Source organism: Carcharodon carcharias, chromosome 18 (assembly GCF_017639515.1).
Source record: "Carcharodon carcharias isolate sCarCar2 chromosome 18, sCarCar2.pri, whole genome shotgun sequence".
Lineage (NCBI taxonomy): Eukaryota > Metazoa > Chordata > Chondrichthyes > Lamniformes > Lamnidae > Carcharodon > Carcharodon carcharias.
Window position 1 is genome coordinate 49,264,344 of NC_054484.1, and position 14,752 is coordinate 49,279,095.

The following is a 14,752-nucleotide window of genomic DNA, read 5'->3' on the forward strand; positions in this document are numbered from 1 at the left end:
TGAACTACATTTAAATAAACAAATATCTAGAAAATTGGGCTGAATTTATGTGAAGCATTTGGGAAGTACTTTAACCAAGGTCAGAGGGAAAATGGAAAATGTGCAGTTGTAGCTTACAGCCTCCATCTCTGAAGCATGTATTTGGAAATTGCGGGCGCGCTTCCCACAATATTCCTATCATTAAAATTAAATCGAGCAGAGAGAAAATTTTGGGGAGCGCAGCCATATTTTACTGATGGTCCCTGTGGGTGACACTTACAGCAGCATTTTTCGCTGAGCCCGACCTGCTCAAGTGTAAAAGTAATGTGCAATGATGTTGGGTGAAGGCCCGACATCATCGCGCACTCGTGCAATATTTTGCTTGGCAGAAGCATGCTGGAGTTGGAGTCATGCCCACCATCAATTAACAGGCCAATTAAAGCCCTTGACAACACAACTGATGGTGATTTAACGTCGCCAATGTGGGTTTTCACTTGTCGCACGGGCAGAATGGGCAGGCGGGTAAGCCACAATTTGCAAAACCTCATCCAAGGGCAGGATAAGAAGGGTAAGCAGCATTGTCAATGTGAGTAGTGAGGAGTTTTGGAGACAACTTGCTACTAGCTTACTGAGACTTGTCATGTTAATCTGTGTTTGGGGCTTCATTCTTAGCATTTCCAGGCTTCATTTCTGGACTAATTGGTGTCTTCCAGGCCCCCTGAGGATTCAGACCGTGTGGGCTCTTCCAAGCATCAGACAGCCTTTCCTTACCCTGGTAATGGGGAGTGTGGTCTCCGCTGGAGGCACCTCCTCTGAGGAGAAAGAGAGGGGCAGAAGGGGGAGGAGGCCAGGTGCCCCAATGCAGCTTCCAGGGGAGGGACCTGTGGGAGGAGAGGCGCAGGCACAAGGGTTGCAGGACCATCAGGAAGTCCAAGGCGGAAGGGGCCACAGAAGACACCACCATCCTGCTGCCAGGGTTTACTGGCGGCGATGCAGCTATCTTAGTATGTTTGAGGTGCAAGGCTGAAGGAGGCTCCGCCTCTCAAGGGATACTGTGATCTCCATTTGCCAGATGATAAGGCCTGAGATCAACTCCCACTGTGTGGGTGGACACCCCGTGTCAATGGCTCTAGAGGTCACAGTGGCCCTTAACTTCTATGCCTCCTGCTCTTTCCAGGGGTTAGTAGGGATTCTGTGTGGAGTGCTCCAATCAGCTGTCCACAGTTGCATCAAGCTGATGACAGAAGCTCTGTTCAGGTGGGTATTGACTTTCCTTCATTTCTGTATGGATGAGGCCAGCCAGTCTGAGCAAGCCAGAGGCTTTTCAGCGATTGTTGGGTTCCCCCGCATCTAGGGTGCAGTCGACTGTACACATGTGGCCATCAAGGCACCAGCAGGTGAGTCTGGTGCCTTCATCAATAGGAAGGGATTCCATGAACGTGCAGATAGTGTGTGATCACAGGATGCAGATTCTGCAAGTCTGTGCAAGGTATCCTGACAGGTCCCACGCGCTTACATCCTGAGACACTCCCAGGTGCCGAGGCTTTTCAGCGCTCCTGCCCGACTGGATGGATGGCTGCTGGGTGACTAGAGCTATCCCTTGAAAAGGTGGCTCATGACGCCTCTCCGCCATCCAAGAACAGAGGCAGAGCAGCATTAGAATCAGCGTCATGCCCCCACAAGGGCAGTGGTAGAAAGAAATATAGGTCTTCTTAAGGTGTGCTTCTGATGCCTGGACTGTTCAGGGGGAGCACTACAATAGCCCCCAGAGCAGATGTCACTGATAGTGGTCACATGCTGCGCTCTCTACAATCTGGCACTGGCAAGGGGGGACCCACTGGAGGAAGAGGATCTTGACACAGGTCCACAGGTCACAGAGGATGAATCCAGTAATGAGTCAGAAGAGGAGCACAGTGAGGAGAATAATGTGAACGTGGAGCCAGACCTCGGTAACCTCCAGGGAGGCAGGTACACCAGGGAAGCCTTGATCCAATGTTCCTTCAGCTAGGCTGTCAAATAAGAACTACCATCTGATGCCAGGTCTGCCACCTCCATCGTGGATCACAGAAATGACCTTTTCCTTGATCCGCCTGTGCAATAAAGGTTCAAGCCACCCATGTCTTACATTACATACTGGCCTACCCTACACCTATAAAATAAGTGAAGCATACTCAGGCCAATAACAAAAGTAAATTTAATTTTATGTTGGAACTCACATTGTCTTGAACAGAAAAATAGAGGTGTTGGTAGTCATACGATTTAAAAAAAATGGGGGAACAAAACATTACCCGTCACCTGTCCCTCTTGTACTAAAGATGCTTTAAACTTATGCTTACAGGTGCTACATCTAGGTGCTCCCCCGTCACTGGCACCAGCATTGGATGCAGCATGCTGACTCTGCTGTCCTGTTGACCTTCTTGACCTTGGCGGCGGTCCTCTGGCCAGTGGAGCCTGTGCTGGCCCTGCCTGGGACGGAGCGGCCAGTGCCACAGCTGGCATCTCCCCAGTTGCCACAGCCTCATCGGATCCCACGGTCACTGGCAGAGGGGCGGAGGACCTGCTGTCATCACCCAGAGTACCCTGAGAGGAGCCGGCAGAGACGACAAGCAGCTTGTGCGCCAATGTGAGGTCGCTCTGGACCTCCCTGCTCATCATTGATGGACGGGCACCTAGCTGGGATACTGGGTGCCTCATCCATCTCCCACACTGACACTGACCAGCTGAGGTCATTGCCTGTGTGAGTGATTGCAGGTCCGATCACAACCCCAGGAACCCCTGATTCTGTTCCTGAAGCAGCCTCTGCATGAGAGTCGCCACTCTCTCCGTGGAGGAGGCATCATTCTCAGCTATGAGTGTCAATGCAGTGCTCATGCTCCATATGGACTCCACCACAACGGGCACCATGACACACATGCCCACTTGGATCTGTGCCAGATCTTTCCACACACCCCAGTACACATCTGCTGCCTAATGGATGACTCCAAAGGTCCATCATCAGCCTTCGACTGAGCATCATCCTGATCCCCAGCAGTCCTCCAACTGCTGGTGCCCTGGGCACTCTCTGCCTTCGTCTGCACCTCAAGTGAGTGTGAAGTGCCCTCACCAACGTGCACCGAGATACTATCTGCCGAACTAATGCTGGTATCTGCGCTGGTGCCTGCTTCAGAGAGTAGGTGTGATGCAAGTACTTGGGGAGTATGGTGCTCCTCTGGTGTCAGGGGTGGCCCTTCAGGGTCCGGAGAGCGAACATTTGTTGGTGAACCTAAAGGGAGAAGAAGGACATGTCATTAGCTTAAGTCATCACACTGTCACTGTGCATGCCAGGCACCTTGGTGAGACAATGGAGATCTGCATTATGGTGCCCTCATCTTTCAATGATCAATGAGGACTCCAGGTTCGAGGCTACACTAGAATGGTTGCACAAGGTGAAATTCTCACCTCTGTGCACTGCACTGTTACCTTCGTTTAACACCCCAACTTCACTGTGGCCGGTTGACTGAGGTGCATGGCGCCTCTTGAGCTCCAAGGCCTCCTGCTGATAGTGGGAGAGGATGAGGAGGTGTGGGGGTCCTCCGTCAATATTGATGGGATGTCTTCTCCTGAAAGGACAGAGGAGCATTGATTAGTGCACTCTGTACCTGCAGTGCCATTGAAGCCTGGCCAACCCCAGCTGAGGAGCACCTTGCAGGGCACATCCGAGTTGTGGCCCTTGAGCCACAAGGCAATCAGTCCAAGCAGCCAGGGCTCAGACCCTTGGTGCTAGCATGATTGACAGTTGGCACTCAGACTCTAGCACCTCTGAGCTCCACAGGGATTGGCCAGCCCAAAACAATTGAACACACTGACCCAGGCCAACATGGAGCTCATCCTTCCTGAGCGCAACAGGTCATTGAAGCGCTTCCGGCACTGCACCTAGCTGCACCGCACAATGTCATGGCTGCTCACTGGGGCTGCCACCTCCTCCCATGCCCTCTTGGTGAGGTGCGGTGGCCGCCTTCTCCCATCTCTGGGGATAAGGATGGCAAAGATGTTCCGCAAAGCGGTCACTCCAGTCTGCGTTTAGTCTCCCCAATGTAGAGGAGACCACATTGTGAGCAGCGAATGAAGCAGACTAAATTGAAAGAAATGCAAGTGAATTGCTGCTTCACCTGAAAGGAGTGTTTGGGGCCTTGGACAGTGAGGAGAGAGGAGGTATGGGGGCAGGTGATACATCTGCTGTGATTGCATGGGAAGGTGCCGTGTGAAGGAGATGAGGTGTTGGGGGTGTTGCACGAGTGGACCAGGATGTTACGGAGGCAACGGTCCCTATGGAATGCTGACGGGGGGTGGGGTGGTGGGTGTGAAGGGAAGATGTGTTTGGTGGTGGCATCATGCTGGAGTTGGCAGAAATGGCGGTGGATGCTCCTTTGAATACGGAGGCTGGTGGGGTGGAAAGTGAGGACAAGGGGGACCTTATCATGGTTCTGAGAGAGGGCAGAAGGGGTGAGGACAGAAAGGCGGGAAATAGGTCAGACATGGTTGAGGGCCTTCTCAACCACAATTGGGGGAAACCTTGGCCCAGGGAAAAGGAAGACACGTCAGTAGCACCATTGTGGAAGGTAGCATCATTGGAACAGATGCGACAGAGACAGAGAAACTGGGAGAATTGGATGGAGTCCATACAGGAAGCAGGGTGTGAGGGGGCGTAATTGAGGTAGCTATGGGAGTCGGTGGGCTTGTAATGAATAGTGGTGGACAGTCTATCACTGGAAATAGGGACAGAGAAGTCAAGGAAGGGAAGGGAAGTGTCAGAGATGGACCATGTGAAGGTGATGGAGGGATGGAATTTAGAAGTCAAATTGATGAATTTTTCCAAATCCAGACGAGATCAGGAAGAGGCACCAATATAGTCATTGGTACCAATGAAAGAGTTGTGGGAGGGGGCCTGAGTAGAACCGGAACAAGGAATGTTCCACCTACCCCATAACGAGCCAGGCATAACCCATGCGGGTGCCACACCTTTCATTTGGAAGGAATGAGACAAGTTAATGGAGAAATTGTTCAAGGAGACAAGAAGTTCAGCCAGATGGAGGAGGGTGATGGTGGTGGAGGAGGATTGTTTAGGCCACCATTCAAGGAAGAAGTGGAGAGCCCTCAGCTTTTGGTAGAGGATAGAGGTAGAGAGGGATTGGAAGAATTTGAAATCAATAGAGGAATAAGCATTGGCTCAGAAGTCTGGGTTAGGCAAAAAATAAATTTCATTTTGGCTGTAAACCAAGATGGCAGAAAAATTGGGAAATTCATAGGCACCAGGAATCACAACGTTGGATTAGATCAGAACAACAATATCAACTTGCATATACATAGCCCCTTTATTAGAACTAGTCTAAAGGTGTTTCATATGAGCATTACTAAATAAAATTTAACACTGACCCACATAAGGAGATATTAGGACAAATGACCAAACATTTGGCCAAAGAGTTAAATTTTAAGGCACGCCTTAAAGGAGGAACAAGAGGTAGAGAAGTTTAGGGAGGGAATTCAAGAGCCTAGGGAGCCTTAGGGAGGGTCGAGGCAAATGCTGCCAGTGGTGGAGCGCTGAAAATTGGGGATGCTGAAAAGGCATAACTAGAGAAACGCTGAAATCTCAGAAGGTTGTAGGGCTGGAGGAGGTTACATAGATAAGGAGGGTTGAGGCCCTGGTGGGTTTTGAAAACAAGGATGAGAATTTCAAAATGGAAGCATTGCCTGACTGGGAACCAATGTAGGTCAGTGAGCATGAGAAACTGTTCCATCTTCTAATGTAGAAGCAAATTGATTCACAATGTTTGAGATTTCCTCACCAATTTAGCCCTTCAATAACAACTTGAATTTATATAGCACCTTTAATGTAATAAACCATTGCAAGGCGCTTCTCAGGAGAGTTATGAAGCAAGTTTGACACCGAGCTACATAAAACGATATTCAGGTAGATGGCCAATGCGTATGTTTTAAGGAGCGTCTTAAAGGAGAAGTTTAGAGAAAGAATTCCAGAGCTTAGGAACTAGGCAGCTGAAGGCTCGGCCACCAACGGTGCTGCAATTAAAATCGGGAATGTTCAGGAGCACAGATATCTTGGAGGATAGTTGTTTTTGTTGGCTTCACCCTTCGGTGCAGCCTATTTTAATGTCATGGATGACATTTAACATTCGGATGGAAAGTCAAGTCTTAATATTCTTTGGTCACATTCTAAGATTAGTTATCCAAAGCCAGGCATTAAAATTGCACTGTGCCACATTAGTAACAACTACATAATCCATCTGTATTCAATTTCTGTCTCGGTTATCTAACAAAGGCAAATAAAATAATAATTTTAGTTAACAAAAATTTAAAATTAATTAGTTAGTGTTCAAATAGCAAATCATGTAATTTCATGACCATCTCAGCACACTGTTACTGATACAACTCGGTTTCAGCTCCTTGTTATTTTTCTTGAGCAGCTGGACATGATAATTCCTTTCATAAATAGCAATACATATTACAAAAGACTGAAGTGCAATTATGCAATTAAACTCCATTTTCACTCGTAATTATGACTGAAATTTCAATCGCAGTGCCACAGTGAACTCTTGGACATTAATGCTTTTAATCCTGAACTTCATTATAAAAATCATATAAAATGAGGACTGCACATAAGAAGATTGTTCTACCAGGAAAAAAATAATTAGTAGTTATAAACAATCAGAGTGATTTGACCTTAAAGAAAATTGATGTTCTAACAATGTGGATTTTTCTCCAAGCAATGCCAGGAGAGAAGGTTCAGTAAAATAATTCATAATGTTGACAGTTAAATATATATATTTAGACACTAATTTTGATTCTGTTCTTTTTAGCAATTAGTAAAATGAAAAACATTGTGCTTACTTGCAACTGCATTCAATTTTACTGCATACTTTACCCAATGCTTTCAATTAAAGTACCAATAAACATAAAGGTTTCAAAATAAAATTCCAAAGAGAAATAGAAAATATGGACTGACCATCAGTAGAAGCACCATCCTCACCAGGACTGAAATTTAATACCCCTCTCCCCCCCCAGGGAGCTGTGTGGGGGGCATTTATTCGGGCGGGAAGGCATGGGGTGGACAGCCTGTCACCTTCCTGTCTCTTGCCTCTTGCTAATTAAGTTGGCACGGGGAAGGCCAAGCCTAGGCCAATTGAGGCCCTTAAGGGCCTTATCCCACCGGTGGGGAGGCTGCATGCCAAGTGGGCAGGCTGCCAGGCATGTGGGCTCAGAACGCTTTTCCTAGGACAGCTTGTGCCTCACAGAGGACCCCAACCCTGCGACAAGAGTCACACCCGCTGAAGCCCCCATGACCTGACCTCCACTTTGATCCTCCCTCTCCCCTCTCTCACTGGGTCCCACCTGACTGACCCTGACAAGTCCATCCTATAATTTTTTAGATCTCATTGTGCTAACATAGAACATTTACAGAGTCTTCTGAGGTAAGGGTGATGTTAACTTTATTGGAACATCTCTTACTGTAAGCTTCCTTGCCATGAAGTCTACAAGAGAGAGCAAAATCATGAGACATTGCATCACTTCCTGAGATGATATATACTGTGTCTCATCAGCATATCACTTGCTTTGGACAGCACTCGCAGTCATCAGCACCAGGCTTCGCAGGCAGCACCACAATACTTTTTGGGGGGGGCTCACAGGCAGGTCTCTACTTACCAGACAAGCCGTAAGGCAGGGGTGGCTTTTCAATGGCTGCAGGGCTAGGGCTTGCTTGGGTAAGGGGGAGAACTGGCCTCAGGCAAGTGAAGAGGCTGCAGGCCAAGGGCTGTACTGGGGAAGGGGAGTAACACAGAGTATGCATGCGAGCGCAGGTTGACCTGTGCAAGTGGCCTCAAAATGGTGAGGACTGAGGAGGCAGTCTCCAGAGGAGATGAGGCTAGATTCGAGATGTGAGGGTGTGTGTGAGAGAGTGAGTGGTGATGTCCCTTGAGTTGGCAGTGAGTGACAAAATGTGTGATGGACTCGTGAGTTTAGAGTGATGAGATGGTTGCCTTACCCTGGTGGCATGGATGAGATAATTCATCCCTTTTCTGCATTGGATGGCCAACCTCTTCTGTGTAGCATTGGCACTGATCACCACTGCCATCGCCTACCAAGCCAGAGTGGTAATGTTGCTGCCCCTCCTGCAGCCAGAGCAGGGGTAGAGGACAATACCATGGGCCTCCAAGGCATCCAAAAAGCACTTGAGGGATGCATCACTAAATCAGGGGGCTGCAGCCTTCTTGCCTTTCGGGGTCATATCTCCTCTGCAGCAGCCCTGGGCTGGAAGCACTGAGAGGTGTGTGCGTGACTACACTTTAAATGTGGCGCCTGGCGTGATAAAGCGGCAAGGTGATGGTGTGGCAGGCAAATTGGAGCCTGTCTGCCATCAAAACGGTGCATTTCCCCAGAATGCATGTTTAATGAGGCGGGTTTGGGATGATACAGCGTGAGAAGTCGCCATTGTGGCCAGGGGGTAAAACATTCTTTTTCCCGGCCGATACCGCACTTAGTGCAAATCTGGGACAATTCCGCCCCATGTATCTTACAGTGAACTTTGAGTTGAATCTATATCAAAGGATGTTGTGATCAAAATACTGAAGGCTTTCAATCCCTTTATTTAACTGAAGAAAGTCTGGGAAATTGTATCCTTAGTGTGAACATCGAATTCCCTTTGTTGGAATACCACGATTCTAGCTACACTCATGGATGATGAAGAGGCATGGACTTGCAAGGAAGACAATGAAATGAGAATCCAAAATTTTGAGCCACATTTGATTCTCTTTGGAGAATCATGTCAAGGGAAGTTGAGGTTAGAAATAGAGCAGTAAAAGCAGAAGTTGGATAAAAGATGGGGGTCTGGAGATTTTTTGAGATACAAGCAATGACTGGAACACATGTTGATAATGCAGGTTACTCAGGACAGGTATTAAAGGAATAGTACAATGGATCTAAAGGAAGACCCTGCACACACTGAACTGAAAACTTATTGCAAGAATTATAGCTAATTATGGGCTGGTGACTTAGACTGTGCCAGGAAGGCTTCAGCGATGGACGTGAATTCATCATAATGGTGCTGCGTTCTATTGAGTAGAGCAGCTTGGCCAAGAGCAATTTCTGGTTTCAAACAAAAGCGCAACTTGGAAGGATTTTATTTACTCTATTTAAATGGCTGTTGATCCCTTCTTCTCATTTTAATTCCCCCTGCCTAATGTATTGCACCATTCCCAAAATAAGTGTAGAGAAAGCATCTACCGCCTGATTCCTACAAATGGCCAGATATATGTGTTTCCCTGTGAACTCTGTCCCAAATAATGGTACTTCTGACCTATACATTTAACTGGGTGAAAATTAAAAGATTAAATTACTGTTATACCTATAGGTGTTCCAACACCATATCCCTTTGAGTCAATGAGGCCACCGATTTGGGTCAGATTGCAGTTTCGCTGAGTAACATATTCAATACTAGTTGACTCCATCAGAAGAGCATAGTCAGTGGTGAGCACACGCTGAATCCCCTCATCATTGTTCTTCAGTAAAGCTGTCTGTTTTCGACTGTTCATGAATGCCCACATCTTCTCATAGGTTGAAATCTTAGATTTCTGTAAAATTCAAAGGAGTCTTTATGTGTCAGGTGTTACTATAGGATAAAAGTAGCCGAACCTCCTTTTTCTACATTATTGGTGTCACTTTCATCAAAAGATGCAAAATATCTACACTATTTCAACCCAACTTTAGAAATGTACAATCAAATCGTAAAAGTTTGTGTATCTAAATCCCTAAATAACTCAGATATCCTACTCAGTATATGTAACTTTCCCTTATTTTTGTCCCAAAATATATTGCCTCAGGTTTCTTTGCATTAGCCTGTCTGTTTTCTTGAAGTCGGTGATGGTGATTTATTTTGCATTTTCTTCCCCTATGATATCAAACCACTGTATTTTTTTAAAACTATCCTCTGGTTGCCCAGGACTGCACCAATCATAGTGAATAGGGAGACTGAGCCACCTGTTCCCAGGACTTCAACTATCTCACTCTAGGCCGTTACTAGAAAGCACGTCATAGCAACTCACTGATTGTTCTTCATCCCTGCTGAAAAAAAGAGACACATGCACTTATATAATGCCTCTCAACCTCAGGGTGTCCCAAAGCACTTTACAACCAATTCTGAAGTGTACTCACTGTTGTAATGTAAGAGATACAGCAACCAATTTGTGCACAGGAATATCCAATGGACAGCAATGCTATAATGACCAGATAACATATTTTAGTGATGTTTGCTGGGGAATAAATGATGGCACCTCTGAGAGCACAACATTCCCTTAGTACTGCACTGAATTGTGAGTTTATATACAGACAAAGAAAGGGAAAACAGAATATTAAAGTATTCTAGCAAGAAACAAAAAAATGGACTGTAAAAGCTTCTATAAGTATGTAAAAAGGAAAAGATTAATATAGGCAAATGTGAGCCCATTATATGCAGAGAGAGGAGAATTTACAATGGGGAATAAGGAAATGGCTAAGAAACTAAACAAATACTTTGCGCCTGTCATCATGGAGGAAGATACAAAAAACCTCCCAGGGATACTAGACAACCAAGGGACTAGTGAGAATGAGAAACTGAATGAAATTAGTATTAGTAAAAACTAGTACTGGGAAATTAATGGGACTGAAAGTTGATAAATCCTTTAGATCTGATGATCTACATCCCAGTGTGTTAAAAGAGGTTGCTGTAGAGATCATGGATACATTAGTGGTCAACTTTCAAAATTCTATAGATCCTGGAATGGTTCCTGCAGGTTGGAAGGTAGCAAATGTAACCCCACTATTTAAGAAAGGAAGGAGAGAGAAAACAGGGAACTAAAGACCTGTTAGCCTGACATCAGTAGGAGGGAAATATTAGAATCAGTTGTGAAGGATGTGATAACTGGATACTTAGAAAATAATGGTAGAATTAGGCAGAGCCAACATGGATTTATGAAAGGGAAATCATGTTTGACAAACCTGTTAAGAGTTTTTTGAGGATGTAACTAGTAGAATAGGTAAGAGGGAACAGGTGGATGTGGCGTATTTGGATTTTCTGAAGGTTTTCATTAAGGTCCTATGCAAAAGGTTAGTACATAAAATTAGAGCACATGAAATTGGGGGAAATATACTGGCACAGATTGAGAAGTGGTTGCGGACAGAAAACTGAGAGTAGGAATAAATGGATGATTCTCAGGTTGGCAGGCTGTTACTAATGGGGTACTGCAAGCTGGTCCCCAGCTATTCACAATCTATATCAATGATTCGGATGTGGGGACTAAATGTAATATTTCCAAGTTTGTTGTTGACACAAAACTAAATGGGAATGTGAGTTGTGAGGAGAATGCAAAGAGGCTTCATCAAGTGGATTTAGACAGGTTGAGTGAGCAAAAACATAGCAGATGGGATATAATGTGGAAAAATTTTAGTAGTAAAAACAGAAATGCAGAGTATTTCTTAATTGTTGAGAGATTGGGACTGGGTGCCCTTGTTCTTGAGTCACTGAAAGCTAACATGCAGGTGCAGCAGGCAGTTAGGAAGGTTAATGGTAAGATGTCCTTTATTACAGGATAGATTTGAGTACAGGAGTAAAGATGTCTTGCTGTAATTCTATAGAGCCTTGGTGAGACTGCACATGGAGTCCATACGTACATAGGAAAATACAAATTAGGAGCAGCAGTAGATCACTCGGCCTCTCAAGCCTGCTCTGCCATTCAATAAGATTATGGCTGATCTGATTTTAATCTCATATTCTTATCTACTTCCGATAACCTTTCACCCCCTTGCTTATCAAGAACCTATCTACCTCTCCCTTAAAGATATTCAAGGGCTCTGCCTCAACCACCTTCTGAGGAAAAGAATTCCAAAGTCTCACGACCCTCTGAAAGAAAAAAATATTCCCTCATCTCTGTCCTAAATGGGTGACCCCTTGTTTTGAAACAGTTCTGAGTTCTATCCTTACCAAAAAAATTTCATATCATTTGACATCATTTGCTTTTAACAGCATTCGTTTGACATCAACTGCACTCAATTGCAATCACTTTGCCATCGTTTGACATCAATTGTTCTCAAATGCGATCATTTTGTCATCATTTGAGATCACTGCATTCAGAAGCAATCATCTGACTATCATTCTATTTCATTTTCACTCAGAACTGACTATTTAGCTATTATTTTCACTTAGAATCACACTGGTGATGTCAAATGATAGTTATCAACTGACATCATTGTCAGCAATTGCCGCCCTGCAGTCAAAATGTGACTATATACACAGCCAAAATGTTTCTAAGTCCCAACTGATTACGTATGCAGTGTGTAGCATCACACCCCCACCCAACCTCTCTGTTTCCGTCCTCTCTTTTCCTCTCCCAACGCTCCTCTTATTCCCCTCCCCTCTCTCCCCTCCCTTCTTTCTCCCTCCTCCTCTCCCCTCCCCTCTTTTCCCTCTCCTCACCTCTTCCCCCATTTCTTCCTCCCATCCAGGCCCCTCTTTTCTCCCCCTCTTTTCCCCTCCTCCTCTTTCCCCCGCCCCTGTTTCCCCATCCCTTTCCCCTTCCTCCCTTCACCTGTCCTCTTTCCCTCTTTCCCGCTCCCCCTCCCCTCTTTTCCACTCCTATTTTCCTCCCTCTACCCCATGACCAACTGGAGATCTCTGTTCACAGGGCCAGCTGGAAACCTGAAATGACGTTTTCTGGCCAGCCCTGGTCCAGTTTTGAAGTCGGCATAGGAGCAACAAGGACCATGGCAATGAGGAAAGTATTGGGAAATTTGGGGGTGTGGGGGTTTTGTCGAGAGAGAGGTCATGGGGGCTGTTGTTGAGAGATGTCGGCGAGTCCCGAAGCCTGGAAGATCAGCGAGGGCCAAGGCCCAGAGACCGGTGGGAGGGGAGGGGTGGGGGGAGAGTTTGGACATGGCTGGGATAAAAGGGGAGAGTTTGGAGGCTGGAGGGAGAGAATTGATACTGGGAGAGGAGAGAGAGGGGATAGTTTAGACCCTGAAATTTCCCCCTCCCCTCTTTCCCCCTTCCCCCTCTTACACCCTCCCCCTCCTTTCCCTTCCCCTCTTCACATTGAGCATACCATCCATCATGTTGTGTGGCAGTACCACCATGCTAAATGGGATAGATATCGAACAGGTCTGGCAACTCAAGACTGGGAAACCATGAGGTGCTGTGGGCCATCAGCAGTAGCAGGACTGTACTCAACCACAACCTGTAACCTCATGGCCCAATGTATCCCCCGCTCTACCATTACTACCAAGCCAGGGGATCAACACTGGATCAATGAAGAGCACAGGAGGGCGTGCCAGGAGCAGCACCAGTATACCCAAAAATGAGGTGTCAATCTGGTGAAGCAACAACACAGGACTACTTGCATGCCAAACAGCATAAGCAGCTAGTGATAAACAGAGCTAAGCAATTCCACAACCAGTGGGTCAGATCAAAGCTCTGCAGTCTTGCCTCATCCAGCTGTGAATGGTGGTGGACAATTAAACAACTCACTGGAGGAGGAGGCTCCACAAATAACCACAATCTCAATACTGGGGGGGAGCCCAGCATAACAGTGCGAAAGTTAAGGCTGAAGCACTTGCTACAATCTTCAGCCAGAAATGCCGAGTGGATGATCCATCTTGGCCTCCTCTGGAGGTCCCCAGCATCACAGATGCCAGTCTTCAGCCAACTCGATTCACTCCACATGATATGAAGAAGCAGGTAAAGGCACTGGATACTGCAAAGGCTTTAGGCCTTGACAATATCCCAACAATAGTACTGAAGACTTGTGCTCCAAAACTTGCCACACCCCTAGCCAAGCTGTTCCAGTAAGCTGTAACACTGGCATCTACTCAGCAATGTGGAAAATTGCCCAGGTATGTCCTGTACACAAAAAGCAGGACAAATCCAACTTGGCCAATTATGGCCCCATCAGTCTACTTTAGATCAGTGAAGTGATGGAAGGGTTCATCAACAGTGCTATGATGCAGCATTTGCATTGGAATAACCTGCTCACTGATGCTCAGAGACCGATGGGAGGGGAGGAGTGGGGGGAGAGTTTGGACATGGCTGGGATAAAAGGGGAGAGTTTGGAAGCTAGAGCAAGGAGGGAGAATTTGGAGGCTGGGGGGAGATGGAAGAGTTTGGAGGCTGGAGGGAGAGAATTGATACTGGGGGAATTGATACTTTGGCATGCAAGTTCTAGCAGGACCACTCAGCTCTTGACCTCATTACAACCTTAGTTCAAACATGGACAAAAGAGCTGAACTCCAGAGGTAAGGTGAGAGTGACATCAAGGCCACATTTAACTGAGTGTGGCACCAAGGGGCCCTAACAAAACTGGAGTCAATGGGAATCAGGTGAAAACTCTCCGCTGGTTGGAGCCATACCTAGCACAAAGGAAGATGGTTGTGGTTGTTGGAGGTCAGTCATCTTAGTTCCAGGACATCACTACAGGAGTTACTCGGGGTAGTGTCCTCGGCCCAACCATCTTCAGCTGCTTCATCAATGACTTTCCTTCCACCATAAGGTCAGAAGTGCGGACGTTTGCTGATGATTGCACAATGTTCAGCAACATTCACCACTCCTCAGATACTGAAGCCATCTATGTCTGAATACAGCAAGACCTGGACAACATCCAGGCTTGGGCAAGTAACATTCCTGCCACACAAGTGCCAGGCAATGACCATATCCCTATAACATTCAGTGCATTACTATTGCTGAACTGCGCCCCCCCCCCCC

General features: G+C 46.5%; 1 protein-coding gene across 1 annotated transcript in view; it reads right to left on the minus strand.

Moving 5' to 3' along the window:
* LOC121290964 (glutamate receptor ionotropic, kainate 1-like) overlaps positions 1–14,752 on the minus strand; it is a 384,058-nt gene that overhangs the window by 18,916 nt on the left and 350,390 nt on the right. Inside the window, exon 14 of the mRNA XM_041212040.1 lies at positions 9,374–9,599. Within this exon, the coding sequence (XP_041067974.1) occupies positions 9,374–9,599 (226 nt within the window). The remainder of the gene's footprint in view (positions 1–9,373; positions 9,600–14,752) is intronic.